The sequence below is a fragment of the Podarcis melisellensis genome (genome assembly GCF_964234715.1).
Source record: "Podarcis melisellensis genome assembly, chromosome: 2".
In the NCBI taxonomy this organism is placed as follows: Eukaryota; Metazoa; Chordata; class Lepidosauria; order Squamata; family Lacertidae; genus Podarcis; species Podarcis melisellensis.
Window position 1 is genome coordinate 119,221,815 of NC_138529.1, and position 24,770 is coordinate 119,246,584.

At 45.3% G+C, this 24,770-nt stretch overlaps 2 protein-coding genes across 5 annotated transcripts; both read right to left on the reverse strand.

Annotated features, from left to right (window-relative positions):
- Nucleotides 1-709: 709 nt before the first annotated feature.
- LOC309364600 (uncharacterized protein) lies at nt 710-10,010 on the reverse strand. Of its 3 annotated transcripts, none has more exons than XM_081902251.1 (6): nt 9,911-10,010; nt 7,021-7,402; nt 6,729-6,855; nt 5,776-5,858; nt 5,010-5,136; nt 710-3,227 (listed from the first exon to the last, which is right to left on the reverse strand). In XM_081902251.1, exons 2-6 carry the CDS (start codon nt 7,357-7,359, stop codon nt 2,026-2,028), a joined length of 1,878 nt encoding a protein of 625 aa, XP_081758377.1. In that variant the 5' UTR covers nt 7,360-7,402; nt 9,911-10,010; the 3' UTR covers nt 710-2,025. The 3 variants fall into 3 exon arrangements, with proteins under 3 accessions (XP_081758377.1, XP_081758378.1, XP_081758376.1); XM_081902252.1 differs by lacking the exon at nt 9,911-10,010 and adding an exon at nt 8,457-8,990 and having other exon boundaries at nt 6,729-6,834; XM_081902250.1 differs by lacking the exon at nt 9,911-10,010 and adding an exon at nt 8,457-8,988.
- A 2,423-nt stretch (nt 10,011-12,433) lies between these two features.
- Nucleotides 12,434-23,741, reverse strand: LOC309364366 (uncharacterized protein). 2 transcript variants are annotated; one of them, XM_081901459.1, is made up of 8 exons: nt 23,163-23,741; nt 22,826-22,952; nt 21,135-21,217; nt 20,254-20,529; nt 19,069-19,165; nt 17,868-17,950; nt 17,197-17,323; nt 12,434-16,025 (listed from the first exon to the last, which is right to left on the reverse strand). In XM_081901459.1, exons 1-8 carry the CDS (start codon nt 23,574-23,576, stop codon nt 14,068-14,070), a joined length of 3,165 nt encoding a protein of 1,054 aa, XP_081757585.1. In that variant the 5' UTR covers nt 23,577-23,741; the 3' UTR covers nt 12,434-14,067. The 2 variants fall into 2 exon arrangements, with proteins under 2 accessions (XP_081757585.1, XP_081757584.1); XM_081901458.1 differs by having other exon boundaries at nt 12,434-16,028; nt 23,163-23,740.
- Nucleotides 23,742-24,770: the final 1,029 nt, after the last annotated feature.

Below are 24,770 nucleotides of genomic sequence, written 5' to 3' on the forward strand. Positions count from 1 at the left end.
GAGCTGTCCCCCACTGCCTACACCCATGCAAAATAATCATTCCAGCGACTGGCAAGTCAAGAGAGTTTTAAACAGCTGCATAGGCAAGTGTGCACACCTACACACACACACACACACACACACGTCTTGGAAGAGAAGCGTTGAAGTAAAAAAAGAGTATGCCTGACTTGGTCATTCCAGAAAACCGGAAATCCAAGAAAGTGGGCAGCCTAAACGAGTGAGTGGCAGAAGATGGTTTGGTCACAAGTTGTAACCATGAAGGCGATTTTTGCCATCTGGTGGCATAGATTTCTAAGATGGACACAAGACCCACTGGCAATACAGACACCAGAGTTAAGAAAATTCCCAACCCCGGATCCACGGGCGACTTTGGGTCTTTTCTCTAAGGTAGTCTATTTTAAAGTTTTTATGTGTTTATATGTCTATTGCACTTTTAAACTTAAAATCCATTTTTGTATATTGTTTTAAACGTTTGTTTTGCTATTGGGATTGTAGTTCCATTTGTGTTTCTCAAGCTGGTCTCTGACCGTAATAAATTTCATGTTCGTGTTCAGACACCAGAGACACCTGCGGAACGCTGGAAAGCTCTGCAATCTCTATTTTTGTAGATTGACCATTAGTGCTTTTTACATTTGCCTTGTTTGTGCATAAAATCTTTTTTTTTTAAAGGGGGAAAAAACCAGCAAGGAAAGAGAAGCAGAGTCTGGACAACAATAAAAGAAATTGGACAGATTTATTTATATCAAAACTGGTGAAAATATGCAAGCTCAGCAACAGCTGAAATATAAGGACTGTATGAGTGACAGACCAGAGAACAATTTATAGATGGAAAACAAATTACCGTAACCAAACAGCTATCAAGGAAATATGCATATTACAAAAGGGCACCCACAATCCTGTCCCATGACTGAACTTTAACACAAGGATAGTTCTTTTATTTATCAGGCTGGACTAAATGTTTTCTCTATGCCTGAAAGTGCACGTTTAGAGTTTTTGGATCATTCTATTTTGCTTTTCTCCCAGGAGGGCAAGGTTGCATACATTGTATTCCCTGTGCCTTTTTAATATTTACAACAACCCTGTGAGGTAGGCTAGGCTGAGAATTAGTAGCTCAGGGTACAGCCCTAACCTAAGACCCACCAGGATGGGCGAGTTTTGATGTGGACGTAGAGCATCTCTGGCTCACTTGACTATGTCACATAATTCAAAACCAGATATACCCGTGTGATATGGCAGAGCCAGACAGGGGAGGACTTAAGGTGGGTCCTAATTCCATTTGACCTGGCAACCCAGAGGAAATCACACAATCCTTTTTACCAGTGTTGTCACACTTTTAAAAGAGGAAGCCAATGTAGGTTTCTTAAAGCCGGCTTTCTGGGAGTGGTACCAGGGAGCGGGTGGGGACTGGATTCTAATTCTGTTCAGTTTCTTCCTGTCCGGACTAGTTAAAATCCTTCTAGGAGTATGCTCAGCGGAAGCAGATTTAGGGGGAAACACATGAAAACAGCATTTCCTAAGAAACAGGATATACTACCAGGCAGAGGGCCTTCTTGGTGGTGGCGCCCGCAAGTTATTAATGTTTGATGTTTTATCATGTTTTTAATATTCTGTTGGCAGTCGCCCAGAGTGGCTGGGAAAACCCAGCGAGATGGGTGGGGTATAAATAATATATTACTTCTTATTATTATTATTATTATTATTATTATTATTATTATTATTTCTTCTGATGTTGGCAGAGAAGCATCACCACCACTGGTGCTGATTATAGATATGATTGTGCCATTTTGGGGTGAGAGCTCAAAATCAACGCCACAAGTGATGGTGCTTTAAACCGCTGGCAGAAGCAGCAGGGCAAGTGGGGCAGCCTTGGGGGGGGGGCCTTCTGCCACCTGAAGTAGGACCACTTCTGCCCTCAGGACTCTACTCAAGTCTTGCCCCACCCCCCATTCCTTGCCACTTTAGCTCTTCAGCTGTCTCAGACTCACATTCCATATTCAGACTGCTTCTACACTTTCCAAACTCCAATCATTTAAAAGGCTTCTCCCGTGTGTGAATTATTTGATGGGAAGTGAGATTTGACTTTCGAGTGAAGCTCCTCCCACACTGCATGCATTTATACGGTTTTTCCCCAGTGTGAATTATTTGGTGAGTGGTGAGATGGATCTTCTGTGAAAAGCTCTTTCCACACTCCAAGCATGTATGCGGTTTCTCCCCAGTGTGAATTCTCTGATGAGTAGTGAGATGTGTCTTCCTTAAGAAGCTGCTTCCACACTCCAAGCATCTGAACAATTTCTCCTCTACATGGATCTTCTGATGGGTAACAAGGGCAGAATTTCGATGAAAGCTCTTTCCACACTCTGAGCATTTATATGCTTTCTGCCCGGTATAAAGTCTTTGATGAGCAGAAAGATTTTTCTTCTGACGGAAGCTCTTTCCACACTCCAAGCATTTAAACGCTTTCTCCCCTGTATGGATCCTGTGATGATTAACAAGGGTAGAAGTGTTACGAAAGCTTGTTCCACACTCCAAGCATTTATATGGCTTCTCCCCTGTGTGAATTCTTTGATGCGATGTGAGATTCGTCTTCCGAGTGAAGCTCTTTCCACACTCCAAGCAGTTATACGGTTTCTCTCCAGTGTGGGTTCTTTGATGAGTAGTGAGATGTATCTTCTGACAGAAGCTCTTTCCACAGGCTAAGCACTTAAAAGGTTTCTCCCCTGTATGGATCCTCTGATGAGTAAAAAGGACATAATTTTGGTGAAAGCTCTTTCCGCACACTAAACATTTATATGCTTTCTCCCCTGCGTGAGTTCTTTGATGAGCAGTCTTCTGACGGAATCTCTTTCCAGTCTGCAAGCATCTGAACAGTTTCTCCCCTGTGTGAACTCTTTGGTGAATAGAGAGATGTGCCTTTCGTGAAAATCTCTTTCCACATTCCAGGCATTTAAATTGTTTTTCATCTGTGCGGATTTTGCAATGAGTTTTCAGTTTTGATTTAGAAGGGAAACCTCTCCAATATACAAAGCCCGTACTTGCTTCTTTTCTCTCTTGCGTATTTTCTGGGACTGGGATTTGATGGCTCACGCTGCCAGGAGAAGAAGGGGACTTATTCCTCCCCCTTTCTTCCCCTTCAGGTTTCTTTCTCGGAGCTTCTCTCTGTATACATGTGCTCCATTCTGCAAACACCCCATGTGGTTCTCCCTCATTTTTGGTTTTCCATTCATGTCCTGTCACAAAGAAGAGAAGAAACTGTTCAGAACCTGAGGTACAAATGGCGTTCCACAGCTAACTGGCAGTGACACATAAAGCTTGTGATAATGGAGGAATGGAAAGATCTTAGCTGCAAAGCAGGTCTTATCATCCATTTATCTGCCACTTTTAACACCATAACTGCCAGCCAGGGTTCTTTACTCTATTCTATTGGATCCATGGAGACCGGAACAAAACTGTCAGCTCAGACATGAAACTCCCTGCGGGATCTCAGGCAGCCACTCTCTGTCAGACTAGGGTTATGGAATGGGCAAACCATGGAACAATCACGTGTATTCTCTTTTGGCAGCAGCTCATTACAGTCATATCTCGGCTCCCGAACACCCTGGGAGTAGAACGTTCAAGCTCCCAAACGATCAAAAACAGGAAGTGTTCTGGTTTTCGAACATTCTTTTGGAACCTGAACATCGGAGGGGGCTTCCGATTGGCTGTAGGAGCTTCCTGCAACCAATCAGAAGACGTCCTTTGCTTTCCGAATGTTTCAGAAGTCGAATGGACTTCTGGAATGGATTGCGTACGACTTCCGAGGTACGACTGTAGTTCATTCATTGAATTCTACAGTTAAAGGATCTTGGAAGAAGCCCGTCAGTGATCTGAGCTTCACACATTGGAGAGATTCTGCGCCACAGCAGACAAAACTAGGTTAGGTGGTGTTAGGTAGGTTAGGTAGGCTATGGCAGGTGTCTTTCTTCTACAATGGCTTCTATCTCTATTTGCACTCATTGCAACTCTTGATGTTTCTTACAGCTTACTGTTATATACATTTTGTTGCCGTTTTACCATTTTGCCTCCTTGTGGTTTTTTGTTAAATGGAAATTAAGTGGTCAAAATAGAGAAAACCTTCTAGACTGATGGGATCCACAGAATGCTGTGTGAGATAGTAAGACTGCAGGCTTGAGGTTGCTAGCTGATGCACTACTTTCTATGAAAGTGCTGGGTCAGAATGACTCAGCAGTAATGTGCTGACAGTTGATTGGCTGTCATCAGTTTAAAAGGGAAACCTGTCCAGCAGTAATGTGGTGGTGTAAGAGGAGTGTGGTCAGAGAGAGAGAGAGAGAGTCTTTCTATTTGCCTTAAGGTGCAGCCAGGTACTCTGTTTGACTGTATGAACTGCTCGTGTATTATAGCCTGTAGATATTTGTATATATAAAGGTATATACGAAAGCAAGTATATATATTTGTATATATAAAGGGACCCCTGACCATTAGGTCCAGTCGTGGCAGACTCTGGGGTTGCGGCGCTCATCTCGCTTTATTGGCCGAGGGAGCCGGCGTACAGCTTCCGGGTCACATGGCCAGCATGACTAAGCCACTTCTGGCGAACCAGAGCAGCGCACGGAAACGCCGTTTACCTTCCCGCCGGAGTGGTACCTATTTATCTACTTGCACTTTTGATGTGCATTCAAACTGCTAGGCTGGCAGGAGCAGGGACCGAGCAACGGGAGCTCACCCCGTCACGGGGATTCGAACTGCCAACCTTCTGATTGGCAAGTCCTAGGCTCTGTGGTTTAACCCACAGTGCCACCCGTGTCCCTTTTTTGTATATATAGCTCACAATAAATATACTGCACTTACGAACCTGGAACTCTGAGCATTTCTGCTAAAGCGCCGCAAAGAATTCGCAACATAGACTGGAAGAAAGGGAACTGAGCTGCTAAAATAGAGGAAATGTGCAAACTGGCCCATTATTTTAGGCTCTAAATGCTATTCTCATCAACTCTGAAAACAAGGAGCCTTACCAAGAGAGAAAGCATTCCTACAATTCTCCTCCATGACTATTTTATGCAGTGCCCTTTGGTCAGCATCCAGCAGAGCCCACTCCTCCTCTGTGAAATCCACAGCAACCTCCTCAAACAACACGGGACCCTGTGAGAAAAGGAAATAGTTGCCTTGTTGTAGATAATCATTATTTTAAAGGTAAAGGTAAAGGGACCTCTGACCATTAGGTCCAGTCGTTTCTGGGGTTGCGGCGCTCATCTCGCTTAATTTGCCGAGGGAGCCGATGTTTGTCCGCAGACAGTTTTTCCGAGTCATTTGGCCAGCATGACTAAGCCGCTTCTGGAGAACCAGAGCAGCACATGGAAACGCCGTTTGCCTTCCCGCCAGAGCGGTACCTATTTATCTACTTGCACTTTGACACGTTTTCGAACTGCTAGGTTGGCAGGAGCAGGGACCGAGCAACAGGAGCTCACCCCATCGCAGGGATTCGAACCGCCAACCTTCTGATCGGCAAGTCCTAAGCTCTGTGGTTTAACCCACAGCGCCACCCGTGTCCCTTATCTTTATGTTATTTACCAGCAAAATCCAGACTACGCCTCAAAGTAAGATGACTTGAGTGTTATCCTGCAGAACTTAAACCTTCTTGAGGGGCACCCACAGCCTCCCTAGTGGGCAGTTTGACAAACTCAAAGAGAGAAGTTTACATTGGCCTACGGAGGTGAGCAGAAGACAGAGGAACCCAGGCTGCCCCCTAACGTCTCGCCCCACAGTGACCCTTCCCCCTACCTGATCTGGTGCCACAGCAACTGCTTCCTGTCTGTTGTGAACAGGAGACGGCTGAGCAGGTCTTGCCACCAGTATTTCTTCACCTGAGAGACAAAGATGGTGGGAAGGATGTAGCACGCGCTTGTCTCAGGGGCTAAGTGACATGTATCAGGGTAGGACACACTGACTTTACAAAAAGTCTCCTCCATTGTACTTATTTTTTTACCTACCTTGACATTATCTAATTAACATTAACACTGGCTATCTTAACATTATATAACATTATATATGAAAATGCAAGGCCCAATTCCACCTGGCCTAGGGGACGGGGCCCACACTCACCCTAAACAGCTAAAAGGCTCCTGGGAGGCTGGAGGGACATTGCTGGAACAACTCTTGGGTCCAGGCAACTGACTAAAATGTTTTTGCATGTTTTGTTGTTGTTTAGTTTAGTTGTGTCCGACTCTTCGTGACCCCCTGGACCAGAGCACGCCAGGCACTCCTGTCTTCACTCCTGTATGTTTTAAACAGTTCTAATTTTGGTTCCTCTGTTTCATTTTTGTTGTGTTGGTTAAATGTTTAGTTGAGGTTGGCAGTTACTTGAATTTGGGTATAACTGTAAATTGTTTGTTGTTGTTGTTGCTTTTATTTATTGGTTTGTTTGTTGCTGGCATAGGATATCTTGTTTTTAATGTTTGATGTTTGGCTGTGTTTTATATGTTGCAAACCACCCAGAGTGGCTGGGGAAACCCAGCCAGATAGGAAGGATACAATTAAAATATTATTGTTATTATTATTGTTGTTATTATTATTATTATTATTATTTATTTGTTCTCACGGCTTGAGGCCTCAAATACTGAAACCCACTCATTTTTCATCTTTGGAAAATGATGGGGGGAAGCATCTTCCCCTGAAAGTTTCGGGAGAATGTAAGAAGATCCCATACATTTCAGGAAGTTCAGGTTCATTCTTACTGAGTAATGCAGCACCTCCACTGCTTTCCAGAACGTTTCTCCTTAGCAGGAAGCACTCTTTCAAATCGAGTGAAGAACTCTCTCTCTCAGGGAAATTAGCTGCCACCTCCGCAAAGAGACCTTTTACCTGAAACAACAATGAAGATATCAAAGACAGTGAATGGGCAGAAAATCAGAGAAAAGGGCAAAACGTCAAGAGGAGTTTGGGACATTCCTCCGTGGATGGTTTCCAGGAAGTGATTGATTCACATTCTGGGCCCCTTGGAAGTAGCAGGATGAAACCCTCTCTCACCTGCTGCTCTGCCTGCTTCTTGTTCTCTGCCCAACTCAGGAGGAAACCTTCAGCCAGGGCCACCGCCTGGGAACTGGTCTCTGCTCCACATTCCCTCACCCAGCTCTCCATCTCTGAGGGAAGGACGGTCAGGAACTGATCCAGGATCACCAGGTCCAGGATCTGAGTCTTTGTGCATCTCTCTGGCTTCAGCCACTCATGGCAAAGGTGGTGGAGTCGGCTGCAAACCTCTCTTGGTCCCTCGGCCTCATGATAGCAGAACTTTCTGAATTGCTGGCGCCGCACATCTGAGCTGAGGGTCTTCTCCCCATCCAGGCCGGCTGAGTCTTGGTCTTCCATCTTTCTTACTGTTTCAAGATGCCTCCAACTGGGCTACAGACTCCTGAAAAGCGGAGATACAAGGTTGGATTAAGGAGCTGAGGGACCCTCCTTCCTCCAGGAAGGAACATATGAAGTAAAGTAGCACAAAATAATGATTTTGGTATCCTAAAGGTTATCAAATTTATTACCGCACAAGCTTCAGTATACTACAAAAGAAAACCCGTGGCATTTCACAACTCTCAGCATAACACCAACAGAATATATTTCACCACCCTTATAAAGAGAAAGAAAATACTCTGACCTTCCTTTGAGTTGTGCTAGTAGGTTTAATGGTTTTAGTCATCTCTTGTTGTTGGATTTTAATATTACTGGGATGAATGTTGTTTTATTGTTTCCTGCTGGCTTTATTTCTTACCTAGCAAAAGTTTTGAATTAAAGCTGCCATTCTGCTGAATGAATCTTAGTTGATTACTTTAAGATTTACTTAGAAATATTAACATTCATTTAGAAATATTCCAGTTGTTTACTGGAAACAAAATCATATTGCTTCCCTGTATCTGAGATCTAGTACACTGCTTCTCTAATGTGAATATTCTATTCCTCTCATTCACTGCAATATCTCTGGCCCAATATTTCCCTAACTGGACCAGGGTTTTGTCCACCTCTCTCTCTTTCCCTTTCTTTATCTGTATCATCGGTGGAGAAAAACACACCACATTTCTATCCAGTTGCGCTCCAAAATTTCTTTCAAGTATCACTGGCTAGGACTGTTCTCTGCTAGAGTTTACAGGCTCCATTTTCAGCCTGTAACCAAATGTCTGCAACTGTTTGTTGACTTTTGATGTATTGTTTTCAATTCTCTTTCATAAAAGCAGTTTGCTTCCTTTGAATCAGCCTCTCTCTACTGCCTTTGATTAAAAGGGCACAATTTTTCAGTAATGCCCATTGTGAAAAGATCCCCTTCACACTTCAGGGGTTTCCATGTCTGTAAGTGACCTTGTGCGGTTGTGTAACTAATGAATTCTCTTTTTCTCTCTCTCTCTCTATTTTGGTGGTGGGGTGTTCTATTTGAAATCAAAGTCCAGTTGATAGTTCACTTCTAAGCATCAACTCACCTGCTTCAAATCCTCCAAGCCCCACAAATCAGGGGCCTCCTGGCTTTGCAGAGGAGAGGAAAGACACTCCAGTCCCGGACACAGACAAGAAACTGTTGGTTATGTACATACGCCACATTAGTGTACCCTACCCCATGGGACTCTTGTGAAGATAAAAGGAGGAGCTGAAGAAAACATACACGCGGGAAACCCGTGCACGTTAAAGAAAGCCACTCAAGAGCTAATTCTCCACGATGCAGCTGCAAGGCACTTTGTGACTGCCTTGGCAGTGTTGCTGGACAGAACTGGCACAGTCAGGCTGCGTAGGTAAGGGGCTCAGGTTACAGCATTCAGAGTGGGAAAGGGAAGAGAGCATAGAGCACTCTGGAGAGAAGCACTGGAACTGACGCCTTTGAGGAAGAGTCGCAGGACTCCATTGCAAGAGAATTGCAAGAGAACTCTTGCCTTGAGGACTTTGGCACAGCAAGAGCTTCGTAAGCAAAGAAACCATCCGGGCTCAGAGAGGGAAAGCTGCTCGTAACATCTTGTAAATAAATAAGTGTGTATAAAGCGTTGGTGTTGGGCTAGTAAAGACTGCCCACCTAGCAATTCGAAAGCACGTCAAAGTGCAAGCAGATAAATAGGTACCACTCCAGCGGGAAGGTAAACTGCATTTCTGTGCGCTGCTCTGGTTCGCCAGAGGCGGCTTAGTCATGCTGTCCACATGACCTGGAAGCTGCCTGTGGACAAACGCCGGCTCCCTCGGTTTATAGAGCAAGATGAGCACCGCAACCCCAGAGTCGTCCGCGACTGGACTTAACGGTCAGGGGTACCTTTACCTTTACCTATAAAGCATTGGTGTTGGGCTAGTAAAGACAATTTGTGCTGTGTTTTAATTTGTGGGAAGCTGCCCAGAGCGGCTGGGGTAACCCAGTCAGATGGGTGGCATATAAATATGATTACAGTGGTACCTCGGGTTACATACGCTTCAGGTTACAGACTCTGCTAACCCAGGAATAGTACCTCGGGTTAAGAACTTTGCTTCAGGATGAGAACAGAAATTGCGGAGGAGCGGCGCGGTGGCAGCAGGAGGCCCCATTAGCTAAAGTGGTGCTTCAGGTTAAGAACAGTTTCAGGTTACTGAATTAAGTACTTAACCCGAGGTACCACTGTATTATTATTATTATTTATTTTCTGCTAAACAGCTGCTTCCTGCGATGAGCTTGATTGAGCTTCTGCAGTGCACACACCCAACACCCAAGAAGATGCACAAGCCATGGGCTGAAATAGGTTTGCTCTTCCTATAGGTACCCCTTTCCCCCTTTTAAACAGTTGTCACCTGGGCATCTCCCTTCCCTTCCCGTCGTATGTATTTTCCTGCCTTGCCTCTTGTCGTCCCGGCCCCCCATCCGCCTTTCAGCCCTCCAGACCCAGACCCACAAACTGGAGCCTCTAGGGCGAGGAAGGGGGCTCACCGGATCCCGCGGGGAGCCACCGACGCTGCGCTTGGGAGGGCGGGCCAGCGGCCAAGGCACGTCCCTCCAGGGGGAAAGTCCCGGCAGGAAGGCGAGTTGGGTGGGAGGGGCCTTCGCTCTGGAGGACCGGCCGCCCCTTCCCCCGCCCGCCTCGCCTTTTACCTTCCTCTCTAGGAATCCAGCTGAGCTCGTTTTAACCCTTAGGAGGCCACGCTGCAGGATCACTGAGGGACGCAGGCGACGAGCCCGGCTGGTGGACCAGTCTAGTCTAGCCTCTTACTCTTGAAATATTTTATGAAACAGCGGCCTAGAAACATATAATGTGTAAATAAACGAGGTAGAAAACCCACTCCAACCTCACCTCGAGTTGGGTGCCTTAATTATTGTTACCCGCTCTTCACCACGTGGTCCCAGACTACGTCAGAAAAATGTAAAACACAGAATTAAAAACCAAATTAGTCACAACTATATGGGTGTGTGTGAGAGAATGTAATTTGGTCTACACACAATATATCAATATATCTATATCTCCAGCACTTTAGCAATTTAACCTAGTGGTTATCAATCAATCAATCAAAATAATTATAATAATAGTACCCTGCCCATCTAGACTGGGTTTCCCCAGACACTCTGGACCCCGCTTCCAACATATATAAGCATATAAAACATTAAACACTAAGAAGCTTCCCTACACAGGGCTGCCTTCAGATATCTTGTAAAAGTTGTGCAGCTCTTTTATCTCCTTGACATCTGGTGGGAGGGAGTTCCACAGGGCGGGTGCCACCACTGAGAAGACCCTCTGGCTGGTTCCCTGTAACCTCACTTCTCTGAGTGAGGGAACTGCCAGAATACCCACGAAGGAGGACCTTGGTGTCCAGGCAGAACGATGGGGGTGGAGATGCTATTCCAGGCTTCAGGGCTGAGGCCATTTACAGCTTTCAAGGTCAGCACCAACACTTGAATTGTGCTTGGAAACATACTGGGAGCCATTGTAGACCCTAAAGGCGGTGTCAGCGATTCTATGGCTGTGATTCATTGAAGGGTTTAGAGTAGACCTTTTGGGTCTCTTCCATCTCTACAATTTTAAGGTTCTCTCTTGTGGGATGGTGGGGGATTATAGCTACCAGTCCAAGCAAGACATCCATCCCATTACTGCCCCCAAGCACTGGTCTAACACTTCAGCTGCCTCTCCTGATTCAGATGCAACAGAGAGCTAAAGCTTGGAGTCACTTGCATATAGATAATAGCTCCAAGAGGCTTCTTATAGTTGGGGGACAGGATGGAGCCCTGTGAGACACTCCCATGGCAAAGGTGCCATGACAACTTTCTGGAAATAGCCACAGAGAAAGGAACAGAACCACATTGCCCTAAATTAAACACTGGAATCAGAACAGTGGAATTCTGATAAATCTCAGCAGGGGCAACCAAAGCAGTTTCCGTATCATGACTAGGCTTGAAGCCAAAGTGGAACAGATTCAAAAATTATGCCAAAAATCCACCTCCATCTGCCGCCATTTTGTGACTAGTGGGCCTCAGTAATTTTCAGCCATCTCAAGTGGACCCTGGGAGTAGAAAGTTTGGGCACCTCTGCTGTGGACTGTTGCATTGGGTCCCTGGAGACCCAAGTTCAGATCCCAGCTCAGACATGAAGCTCACTGGGTGGACTTGGGCAATCACTCACTCACTCCCAGCCTAGTCTACCTCATGATTTTTTATTTTTATAGTTATTCATATTTTTATACTGTATTTTATGATGCTTTTATAATTAAGTGTTTTAAAGTGTTTTAAATTTGTTGTTAGCCGTCCTGAGCGCAGTTTTCGAACCGGGAAGGGCGGGGTATAAATAAAATTTTATTATTATTATTATTATTATTATTATTATTATTATTATTATTATTATAAGGTTGCTCTGCAGAAGAACCACAGAACCACTTGCCACTCTCTTCCAGAGCAATGGCAGGATACCGACATGATAAAATAAAGAGACCTTGTCATTTTCAGGCAGCAGGTCCTAAGGTGACTCCCTGACTTCTCCAGTTAGAGGATGTTGGAAGAAGCGCTTGGATGTGCTGGCACGAGGCCTTGGAGATGCTACCAGTCAAAGCAGGCAATACTGGCTTAGATATTGGGTGGTTTGGGGCAACGACCCAAAGGATCCTCTGGTCCCATACCTGGCAACTTCACTTTGCTGATGTGGGCACTGCTGAGAGTACCACAAGCACCAGATTGGACTGGACACCTTCATCTGCCCCAGCTGCAACAAAACATGTCTCTTCTGCATCAAGCTCTATAGCCACAGCAGGCGCTGCAGCCTTCTGGCAGCTTGACCTCATCCCAAAAGGCGCACTCCTCCATTGTTTCCTGAGACAGACGGATGCCAACATTGTGGCTTTGGAAATCCAATGCCCTTGTTCATTCCCTTACTGAAGGGCTGGATAACTTCCAGTCTACAATTTGTATATTCTGTATTTTATCTGTACTGTTACAAAACGCCTCAAAACTGTGAACTGATTTGTAAAATACTTCAACTAATTATTATCTTTATTTATTAAATACACAACAAACAACAACAACAACAAAATAACCCCCCAATACATTTTAAAGGCCATAGAATGGATCATTTAATCAGCCACAGGACTGGGTGAACAGGAATGTTTTTGCTTGGCGCCTAAGGATATTTAACGAAGGTGCCAGGCAGGCCTACTCAGGGAGAGCATTCCACAACAGGAAACCACTGGAGAAAAGGCCTACTCTCGTGATGCCACTATCCAGACCTCTAGCGGAGAGGGCATATGAAGAAGGGCCTCAGATGATGACCATAGGGTTCAGGCTGGTTCATAGATGGAGAAGTGGTCCTTGGGGTTATTACAACCTTTTTAAGGCTCTGTAAGTCATAACCAGCACTTTGAATTGGGCCTCAGATGACGATCGCAGGGTCATATGGAGATTGCTTTGTAGAAAAGCAGTCATTTGAGGTGGAGTATCTTCCATCAGCAAAGGGATGCGGGTGGCGCTGTGAGTTAAACCACAGAGCCTAGGACTTGCCGATCAGAAGGTCGGCGGTTCGAATCCCCGCGACGGGGTGAGCTCCCGTTGCTCGGTCCCTGCTCCTGCCCACCTAGCAGTTCGAAAGCACGTCAAAGTGCAAGTAGATAAATAGGTACCGCTCCGGCGGGAAGGTAAACGGCGTTTCCGTGCGCTGCTCTGGTTCGCCAGAAGCGGCTTAAGTCATGCTGGCCACATGACCCGGAAGCTGTACGCCGGCTCCCTCAGCCAATAAAGTGAGATGAGCGCTGCAACCCCAGAGTAGGCCATGACTGGACCTAACGGTCAGGGGTCCCTTTACCCTTTACCTATCTTCCATCAGCTTCAGTTGGTGGCCCAGCTGTGCCCCTATCTGGACAGGGATAGCCTAACACCTTTAGTCTAGACTCTGGTAACCTCTAGATTACTGCAGTGTGTCATATATGGGGCTGCCTCTGAAGATGGTTTGGAAACTTGAACTGCTGCAGAATTGAGCGGCCAGGTTGCTCACCGGGGCAAGACGGTTTGAGCATATAATGTCAATCTTGGCCCGATTGCATTGGCTGCCAGTTAGTTTCTTGGCCCAATTCAAAGTGCTGGTTATGAGTTATAAAGCCTTAAATGGGCCAGGACCGTAATACCCCAAGGACCACTTCTCCCTGTATGAACCAGCCTGAACCCTGCAATCATTGTCTGAGGCTCTTCTTCGTGTGCCTCCTCCACAAGAGGCCTGGAGGGTGGCAACATGAGAACAGGCCTTTTCAACAGTGGCTCCTCGTTTGTGGGATGCTATCCCTAGAGAGGCTTTGTAGAAATGACTTTGTTTTTACAAGTTTGTAACATAATACTACTGCTATTGGTGATAAATGGATTTATATCTCAGGCCATTCCATCAGGCTTGTCACATTCTACAACGGATCCAGTCTTCCAATCTGTATTTATCTCCAAATGGCCCTCAGGATTCTGCCAAGGCCAGGTCCCATCCCCCACCAACTCAACTCCAATCTGAAATAGGAGTTAAACTGGGACAGAATCGCATTCCATATTCCGATCATTTCTCTAGCTCCCCTTCTGAGTGAATTCTTTGAAGAGCAGTCTCTTATTACTGAAGCATTTTGTACACTCCCAAGAATTTATGGTTTCTCTCCTGCGTGGAATTTTTTATGAGAAACGAGACTTATCTTCCGCGTGAAGCTCTTTCCACATACCAAACACTTAAATGGTTTCTCCCCAGTGTGAATTCTCTGATGAGCAGCAAGTGATTCCTTCCGACAAAAGTTCTTCCCACAGTCCATGCATTTATGCGGTTTCTCTCCTGTGTGAATTCTTTGATGAGCAGTGAGCTGTGTCTTCTGACAGAAACTCTTTCCACACTCCAAGCATTTATATGGTTTCTTTCCTGTATGGATTCTCTGATGATTAACAAGGGCAGAACTATGGCGAAAGCTTTTTCCACACTCCACACATTTATGTGGCTTCTCCCCTGTGTGGATCCTTTGATGAATACTGAGGCCTCTGTTTCTCTTAAAGGCCATTCCACACTCCAAACATTTAAATGGTTTCTCCCATGTATGAATTATTTGATGAGTGGTGAGGTTTGTGCCTGTACTAAAGGTCTTTCCACATTCTAAGCACTTAAAGGGTTTCTCCCCCGTGTGAATTCTTCGATGATTACTGAGATTTATCTTCTGACAGAAGCTCTTTCCACATTCCAAGCATTTAAATGGTTTCTCCCCTGTATGGATCCTTTGATGGGTTACGAGGTCAGAATTTTGACAAAAGATCTTTCCACACTCCAAGCATTTATGTGGTGCATCCTTTCTGTGAATTCTTTCATGATAAGTAAGATGCATTTTCCAATAGAAGCTCTTTCCGCATTCCAAACATTTGTATGGTTTCTCCCCTGTGTGAGTTATTTGATGATGTGTTAGGCTTCTGTTTCTACTAAAGGTCTTTCCACATTCCAGACATTTGTATGGTTTCTCCCCTGTGTGAGTTCTCTGATGAGTGGTGAGATGTGTCCTTCGACAGAAGCTCTTTCCACATTCTGAACATTTATATGGTTTCTCCCCTGTGTGAGTTCTGCGGTGGGAAGCAAGATTTGTCTTCTGAGAGAAGCTCTTTCCACACTCCAAGCATTTAAATGGTTTCTCCCCTGTATGGATCCTTTGATGGGTAACAAGGAGAGAATTCTGAGAAAAGTTCTTTCCACACTCCAAGCATTTATGCAGTGTTTTCCTTGTGTGGATCCTTTGATGATAAGTGAGATGGATCTTCCAACAAAAGCTCTTTCCACATTGCAAGCATTTAAATGGCTTCTCCCCTGTGTGAATTCTTTGATGTGCAGTGAGATGTGTCTTCCGGAAGAAGCGCTTTTCACATTCCAAACATTGGTATGGTTTCTCCCCCAGGTGAATTCTGTGGTGGTTAGTGAGATTCCTCTTCTGAGAGAAGCTTTTTCCACACTCCAAGCATTTGTATGTTTCCGCCCCTGCGTGAATTATTAGATGAGTAGTGAGGCTTCCGCTTCTGTTAAAAGTCTTTCCACATTCCAAGCACCTATACAGCTTCTCTCCTGTGTGAGTTCTCTGATGAGCAGTGAGATGTGTCCTCCGACGGAAGGCCTTTCCACATTCCAAGCAATTAAATGGTTTTTCTCCGGTGTGAATTCTGTGGTGTGCTGTCAGATTTCTCTTCTGAGAGAAGCTCTTTCCGCACTCCAAGCATTTATGCGGTTTCTCCCCTGTGTGGACCCTTTGATGAATACCAAGGCTTGTGCTTGTATTAAAGCCCTTCGCGCATTCTAAGCTTTTGTGTGGTTTCTCCCCTGTGTGGATTTTGTAGTGAGTTTTAAGTTTAGATTTAGAATGGAAACTTCTCCAACATACAAAACATGTAATTGTTTCTCTTCTGTTTTGCGTTTTTTCTTGGACTGGGATTTCATTGGAGTCAGTGCCCTGAGAAGCAGGGGAATGATTCCTCCTCTTCTGTCCTTCTGTTTTCCTTCTCTGCTGCTCCCTCTTCATACATGTGTCTCTTTCTGCAAACACCCCAGGTAGTTCTCTCTGATTCTCAGTTTTCCATTCATAACCTACTGCAAAGAAGAAACGGAACTCTTAAGACAACGGAACATCAAATCTTGACAACCACACACAATTCTTTTAATAATGGAAGAATGCAAAAATGGAAAAGTCTTAGCTGGGAGGTAAATCTTCCCATCTGTTTATCTGCCTCTGTTAATACCTTGACTGACACCCAGTGTCCTATGTATTATTGGATTAGATCCAAAAGACCCAAATTCAGATCCCAGTTGAGACATGAAGTTCACTGAATTGTACAGTCATACCTCAGGTTACAGACGCTTCGGGTTGTGTGATTTCGGATTGCGAACCCAGGAGTACCAGAATGGGTTACTTCCGGGTTTTGGCACTTGCGCATGTGCAGAAGCGCTAAATCACGCTTTGCACATGCACAGAAGCGCCGAATCACAACACGTGGGTTGCGAATGCTGCAGGTTGCGAATGTGCCTCCCACACGGATCACGTTTGCAACCTGAGCATCCACTGTACTCAGCAATCATCCTCTTTAAGTAGCTCAACCCAAGCCACCAAACAACCCCATGCATTCTTTTCAGAACGCCTTGGAGCAATGTTGGGATAGAAGTGTGATCAAAATGCGGAGAGGCCCTGTGATTCAGAGCAATGGATTCAGAAGTACCCGCAGAGGGTCTTCAGAGGGTGCGTAACCCCATCAAGAGCAGGCTGTCTCCCACCCATCCGGTCTAGGGAACCTCTCTCAGTAAAGGTGTAAAGGGGAAGTAGGACTGTGTATCATGAGCACATTGTGGACAATGTACTCCGAAACCCCTGATAAGCACACTCAGAGGTTTCATGTGGATGTTAAGCAGCATGGGGGATAAAATAGAACCCCCCATGGAAGACTCCAGGGGACCAAATAGCAGTCCCCTAGCATCACCCTCTAGAAATGACTATCCAAGTAGACCTGGAATCACTGCAAAGCTGAGCAACCCACTCTGGCAACCACTCTAGAAGGACACCATGGTTGATGGTATCAGAGGCTGATGAGAGATGGAGGAAACATTCCCCCTCTCTCCAGACATAAATCATCACACAGGGCAACCAAAGCTGGGCCATAGCTGGGCCTAAACCCTGACTGATATGGATCTAGTAAAGTTATTTAAGTTGCTTATATAATATAGTCTAAATCATATAATCTTCAACCAAACGAACTGGGAGCCTTACTGAGAGAGACTACCATCCCACAATTCTCCTCCATGACTTCGTTATGCAGCGCCCTCTGGTCAGGATCCAGCAGAGCCCATTCCTCCTCTGTGAAATACACCGCCACCTCCTCAAAGGACACGGGACCCTGAAGAAGAAGAAGAAGAAGAAGAAGAAGAAGAAGAAGAAGAAGGAGGAGGAGGAGGAGGAGGAGGAGGAGGGGAGGAGGAGGAGGAGGAGGAGGGGAGGAGGAGGAGGAGTTCGGATTTGATATCCTGCATTTCACTCTCCTTAAGGAGTTTCAAAGCGGCTCACAATCTCCTTTCCCTTCCTCCCCCACAACACTCTGTGAGGTGAGTGAGGCTGAGAGATTTCAGAGAAGTGTGACTGGCCCAAGGTCACCCAGCAGCTGTATGTGGAGGAGCGGAGACGCGAACCCAGTTCACCAGATTACGAGTCCACCGCTCTTAACCACTACACAACGCTGGCTCTCCTTTCTGAAAGAAAAGGAAACGGTTGCCTCTTTACAGAGAACGTAAAAGATTATTGACCACCAAACTCCAGAAGATTCCTGAGGATTCTCCTGCAGAGCAACGAGGTGATCAGTTTGTTGAGGTCCAGGGAAACGAGCAGAAGACAGAGGTGCCCAAGTGGCACCTAGTTTCTGTTCCCCTAGAGATGAGCTCCCCTACCTGATCTGGGTTCACAACAGCCGTTTCCCATCCGTTGCCAAGAGGAGATGGCCAAGCAGGTCTTGCCAGCGACATTTCATCACCTGCGAGAGATGAAGTTGGTAGGAAGCCATTAGTTTGCCTCCGACATTAAGCAATGCACATCCAAGTACATGTTGGAATGACAAAACGTTTCATCCACCCTGTATATTTTGGATGTTAAGAGTGTAGGAAAGGGCTCTTGTTAAGAACATAAGAAGAGCCTCCTGGATCAGGCCAATGGCCCATCTAGTCCAGCATCCTGTTCTTACAGTGGCCAACCAGATGCCTTGAGAAACCCCCAAGAGTATCTGAGCACAAGAGCAGCTCTTCCTTCCTTTGGCTTCCAGCAACATGTGTTGAGAAGGATACTGCCTCTGACATGAAGACAGAGCATAGCCATCAGGGTTAGCAGCCATGAGAGCCTTATCATCCATGAATTTGTCTTATCTTCTTTGAAGGTGACCTGGAAACTACAATTAATCCAGAATGCGGCAGCTAGACTGGTGACTGGGAGCGGCTGCCGAGACCATAAAACATCGGTCCTGAAAGACCTATATTGGCTCCCAGTATGTTTCCGAGCACAATTCAAAGTGTTGGTGTTGACCTTTAAAGCCCTAAACGGCCTCGGTTCTGTATACCTGAAGGAGCGTCTCCACCCCCATTTTTCAGCCCGGACGCTGAGGTCCAGCACCAAGGATAGTTCCCTCCCTGCAAGAAGTGAAGTTACAGGAAACCAGAAAGAGGGCCTTCTCGGTGGTGGCCCTGTAGAACGCCCTCCCATCAGATGTCAAGGAAATAAACATCTGAAGGCAGCCCTGTTTAGGGAAGTTTTTAATGTTTGATGTTTTATCGTTTTTTAAATATTCTGTTAGGAGTCGCCCAGAGTGGCTGGGGAAATCCAGCCAGATGGGTGGGGTATAAATAATAAATTATTACTATTATATCCCAAGTCAGTGGCCCTCACTGATGCCACCAGAAATCCAAGGACTGATTTAAGTTCTCAAGTAATTAAAATACATCTATCTTTTGAAGTTTGAAAAATGCTGGGGATAACAGTCTTCCCACGATTAAACAACGCTAGGAGAAAGTGTTGCCCACCTCAAAGATTTAAGGGACTACAAAAGGATCCCATGAATTTCTTACATAATCAATATAGGGAGATCAATTTAATAATATTTACCCAATGAGATGGGATGTCCATCACTCTCCTGATTGTTACCTCTTTGCAGGGGACTTTCTCTTGTGTCGGTGGTCGCTTCTGCAGACAAACTCCTTATCTGAAATAAAAGAGGGTGAAATTCAAAGCAAAACTAAGGTGTTTGTTCCATCAGCGCAAACATTTCCGCTTGCCTGATGGAATGATCTCCCCTTTAGAGGCAAGACAAATGTTTAATGGTGAACAAAGGGTTGGGCCAATAATTCATTTCATCAGATATTAGGGGGGATAGTGGTGTAGTTTTGTATATTAACCAGAAATTGGAACCTAAGCAAAGATTAAAGGATGAGGAGGAGAGAATAATAGCAGTGGAAATTGGGAAGGGGAACATTTGTTAATCGTAGGAATATATGCACCCAATGAAAGAAAATCGGATTAAAAAAAAAACTAGAGGAATTTATGTTTGAACAATACAATGGCAAAATAATATTAATGGCAGATCTAAATGGAGTAACATTGTTAAGAGTTTGACGGGACAATACGTAAAACTGAAACAAAGGAAGGGAGATTACCCCATTCCTTTTCTGTATGGTCATAAACATGAATCTATTAGATCTATGGAGACTTAAACATCTGATAGACGTCAATTTACTTGTTACAGTGGTACGTTGGGTTACAGACGCTTGAGGTTACAGACACTTCAGGTTACTGACTCTGCTAACCTAGAAATAGTACCTCGGGTTAAGAACTTTCACTTCAGGATGAGAACAGAAATCGTGTGGCAGCGGCACGGCGGCAGCGGGAAGCCTCATTAGCTAAAGTGATACCTCAGGTTAAGAACAGTTTCAGGTTAAGAACGGACCTCAAGAATGAATTAAGTACTTAACCCGAGGTACAACTGTATTCCTTTGTGAAAAATTCTGCAAGCAGAACAAATGCCATATGGGCATCTAAAGTATTAGGGCCAAGGGTAAAAAAAAGTAGAGATATTACCAAGCATATTACCAATCTGGCCCAGTAAGGATTTCAAAGACAATAAATGTGCAGCTGAATTAGCAAAGGCATGATGGAGGGGAAAGGCCTTGGCAAGTTGGGACATTCCTTTGTGGTTGATATCCAGGAAAAGTGTGGCAAATATAGAGGGCTTTAAAATCCCCCCCTCCCCTATTCTGAGCCCTTTGGAAATGCCAGGATGCAACTCTCTCTCACCTGCTGCTTCCTGTCCTCTGCCCGGCTCAGGAGGAAACCTTCGGCCAGGGCCACCGCCTGACAGCTGGTCTCTGCGCCACATTCCCTTACCCAGCTCTCCACCTCCGGAGGGAGGACAGCCAAGAGCTGTTTCAGGATCACCAGGTCCAGGATCTGAGTCTTGGTGTGACCCTCCGGCTTCAGCCACTGACGGCAGAGATGGTGGAGTCGGCTGCAAACTTCATGGGGGCCCTTTTTGGCGAAATACACAGCAACATCCTCAAAAGACGCTCGACCCTGAAAGGCAGGGAGGTAGTTTCCCTTTTATGCAGCTCATAACGAATTCTTTTACTAGAATTCCAAAGACTACACAAGGAAAATTTTGACTTGCACTCATAAGTGGCCTCCGCAGCCCCTCCAGTAGGCAGCTTTGACAGATGCAAAGAAAATGAGATTCATTTGTTCAGATCCAAGAAGGTCGACAGAGCCTTTGTGTGCGCCCTCCTTGAGAGATCCGGAAGGTGGCAACACAAGAACAAGGCCTTCTCTGCAGTGGCTCCCTGTCTGTGGAATGCTCTTCCCAGGGAGGCTCGCCTGGCGCCTTCATTATACACCTTTAGGTGCCAGGCAAAAACGTTCCTTTTTAACTAGGCCTTTGGTTGATCCGATTTACATCCTATGCCCTTTTCAAATGTGTTTTTTGGGGGGCTATTGAGTTGTTTTTATTTTTAGTAGGTATTTTGTGATTTTATATCTTGATTTTATTTTGTGAACCACCCTGAGACCCTCGGGTACAGGGCGGAATACTACTACTACTGTACTACTACTACTACTAATAATAATAATAATAATAGGATGACACCCAGCCTCTCTTTCTCTCAATGAACCTTCTTCCCCCTTACCTGATTTGGTTCCACAGCACCTGCTTCCCCTTCACCACAAAGAGGAGACAGCCAAGAAGCTCTTGCCGGTTTCATTTCATCACCTGCGAGAGACAAAATGGTGGGAAGCCAATAGCAACTGCTTGTCCTACAGAAGGACACATCTCCAAGTATAAGTTGGCATTAGAAAATGGCGCATCTATCCTAGATATTCTGAATGCTCTAACCAGATAGAGGTTAAGTGGCACATGTTTTACGTACATGTTGACATTACAAAAATGTCATCCTCTCCATCGCACTAAGTCGTACCTTGGTTTCCGAACGGCTTAGCCACTGAACAAATCAGCTCCTGAATGCCGCAAACCTGGAAGTAAGGGTTTGCAAATGTTTTTCGGAAGCCAAAAGTCCGACATGGCTTGTGGTTGAGTGCAGAAAGCTCCTGCAGGTCCTGCAGCCAATCAGAAGTCAGGCCTAGGTTTTCGAACGGTTTTGGGAATCGAACGGACTCCCAGAACAGATTAAGTTCGAGAACCAAGGTACCACTGTACAGTCATACCTCTTGTTACTTTTGCTTCAGGCTGCGTATTTTCAGGTTGTGTCCCGTGGCGACCCAGATGTACTGGAAAGGGTTACTTCCGGGTTTCGCCGCTCATGCATGCGCAGACACGCAAAATGACGTCACACATATACGCAGAAGCAGCAAATCGTGATGTGCGCATGCGCAGATGCGAGTTGCGTTCCTTTCACATTGCAAACAGGGCTCTGGAGCGGATCCCGTTTGCAACCAGAGGTACCACTGTATTTGGGATGCTTCTACACATTGTACGTTTCATTTGTGGGAAACTGCAATTCTCCCTATTTGGGTTCTCAGCCAGAAAAAATGAGAGGCACAAATACACCTGGCTTGAGAGCAGTACATGTGAAAAGGATCTAGGAGTCTTGGTTGACCACAAACTTGACATGAGCCAACAGTGTGACGCAGCAGCTAAAAAAGCCAATGCAATTCTGGGCTGCATCAATAGGAGTATAGCATCTAGATCAAGGGAAGTAATAGTGCCACTGTATTCTGCTCTGGTCAGACCTCAGCTGGAGTACTGTGTCCAGTTCTGGGCACCACAGTTCAAGAAGGACACTGACAAACTGGAACGTGTCCAGAGGAGGGCAACCAAAATGGTCAAAGGCCTGGAAACGATGCCTTATGAGGAACGGCTAAGGGAGCTGGGCATGTTTAGCCTGGAGAAGAGGAGGTTAAGGGGTGATATGATAGCCATGTTCAAATATATAAAAGGATGTCACATAGAGGAGGGAGAAAGGTTGTTTTCTGCTGCTCCAGAGAAGCGGACATGGAGCAATGGATCCAAACTACAAGAAAGAAGATTCCACCTAAACATTAGGAAGAACTTCCTGACAGCAAGAGCTGTTCAAGGAGTGTGGTGGAGTCTCCTTCTTTGGAGGTCTTTAAGCAGAGGGTTGACAACCATATGTCAGGAGTGCTCTGATGGTGTTTCCTGCTTGGCAGGGGGTTGGACTCAATGGCCCTTGTGGTCTCTTCCAACTCTATGATTCTATGAACCCAAGCACTCGTGTAAGTGCACAAGTATTGAAAACAGATTCATTTTTTAACCATGGATAAGGCTATGAAAAGGGGGCCTCCCTCTGAAAGATTCATGAGAACATAAAAGCGTCCCGTGGGAGATGCAGTTAATTCTTACTGAATGAGGCTGCAACTCCCCAGCTCCGCTGAACATTCCTCCTTTGCAGGAAACACTGCTTGGCGTCTGACGAAGCTCTCTCTGCTGCAGGGAGGTCAGTTTTTGGTTCGGCAAACAGACCTTTTACCTGAAACGACCAGGAGATTGAAGTCAGTCAATGAGGTGAAGGATTAGAAAAGGGCACAATAGAGGCAAAAGGCCTTGGAGAATCTGGGGCCTGGTCCTGTGGGTTATTTCTTTTTTTTTTTAAAAAAGGTTTAATTACAGGCTGTTTTAAGATTTCCCCCCTTCCGTTTTTGACCCCCCCTGGAAGTACTAGGATGAAACTCTCTCTCACCTGCGGCTCTTCCTGCTTCTTTTCCTCTGCTTGACTCAGGAGAAAACTTTCGGCCAGGGCCACTGCCTGGGAACTGGTCTCTGCTCCATTTTCCCTCACCCAGTTATCCATCTCCAGGGGGAGGACAGCCAGGAATTGCTCCAGGACCACCAGATCCAACAGCTCATTCTTTGTGTGTTGCTCTGGCTTCAGCCATTCACAGCAAAGACGATGGAGTCGGCTGCAAATCTCTCGGGGCCCCTTGGCTTCTGTGTGGTTGAAATGCCCAAAGTGGAGCTGTAAATATGAGCTGAGGGTGTCCTCCTCTTCCAGAATCTTCTGCATTGTTCTTTCCCAGAAGTCCCCACTGCTCCCAACCTGGATTGTATATGGGCCTCTACTGTCTTCAAGAACGACCGAGTCTTCCTCTTCCATCTTGTTTCATCTGTGTTCCAAGGAAGACTCTCCAGTTGACCCCAAGAGACTCTTCCCACTTCCGCCCTAGCTGAAAGTGCTACCAAGTCCTGAAAAATCAAGCCATTCCCAGATGGTTTTATTAACCCACCGTCAGAACAGAAAGATTTCCCTTGAGGAACCAGACTGTTTTAAGATACTGGAGGACCTAATAATAATAATAATAATAGTAATAATAATATTTTATTTATATCTCGCCCTCCCCAGCAGAAGCCGAGCCCAGAGCGGCTAACCAGAGTAAAAATATTACAGTTTACATAAAATCATAATCATTTAATTGAAATAAATTCTAAAATCAATTCATTCTAAAATCAATTCAGAGTCAAATAAATGGCAACCATTGGGCTAGAGTTCTGAGGATTACAAAAGGAGGGGAAATATTGCATTTTCTTTCATTGCAATTTGAATTCTACAGAAATTTATTGCCTTTCAGTACAGTAATACAATGCACTAAAAAAGGAACGAAAGAAGCAATTGATATACAAATTAAAATCATTCAGCACTCAGAGCTGCTCACTGCAGTTGCTGCAGCAGACAGAAAAAAGCATTAAGTGGGGTCCACCAAGACCCTCAGTGATTTTCAAGTGGTCCATGTGGGGAAAAGTTTGAGAACCACAGCTGTGATTGATTTTGATTCCCAAACCTCCAAGCCTTCTGCCTGTTTACTAGATTGCTTTTTTTAATTTATTGAGTGGGAAAACATTTAGGATAAATAAGACTTACTATATTAATTGCAGATATCAGAGCCTATAGGAAATTTAACTGGCTGTAGCAGCAGTATTGGTTTCATAAATTTGTTTCAAGGTTGCTGCATATTAATAAGTAAATTACTAATTAAAAGCACACCAGCAATGGGGAAAAAGAGAACCAGGGCATTGAAACATCACCAATTCCCTATTTATTTCAAGTAGTTGCATTTTATACTATAAAGGCATATAGGAACAAAATTGTGTGGGCTCCACCCTCCCCTGTCCAGCAGCAGGCTAGCCCTCAACAAGGAGCTTTTTCTGCTTTTTCTCTGCGAAGAAGCCCCCTCTCTCCAGACTCAGTCCACATACCCTTCTGCTTAGCAACAGAGAACGAGGCACGCTTAGCAACCTTGTTTCCTGCAGAAGCCTTAGACAGCTGCCTCTGCCTATTCCTTTGCAAATGTCA

Coding starts and splice junctions, on each gene's coding strand:
- LOC309364366 (XM_081901458.1), bottom strand. CDS start 23,576: ATGGAAGAGGAAGACTCGGTCGTTCTTGAAGACAGTAGAGGCCCATAT. Junction 22,953..23,162: donor AGAAGCAGGAAGAGCCGCAG/GTGAGAGAGAGT, acceptor TGGTCGTTTCAG/GTAAAAGGTCTGTTTGCCGA. Junction 21,218..22,825: donor GGGAGTTGCAGCCTCATTCA/GTAAGAATTAAC, acceptor TGTCTCTCGCAG/GTGATGAAATGAAACCGGCA.
- LOC309364600 (XM_081902251.1), bottom strand. CDS start 7,359: ATGGAAGACCAAGACTCAGCCGGCCTGGATGGGGAGAAGACCCTCAGC. Junction 6,856..7,020: donor AGAAGCAGGCAGAGCAGCAG/GTGAGAGAGGGT, acceptor TTGTTGTTTCAG/GTAAAAGGTCTCTTTGCGGA. Junction 5,859..6,728: donor TGGAGGTGCTGCATTACTCA/GTAAGAATGAAC, acceptor TTTGTCTCTCAG/GTGAAGAAATACTGGTGGCA.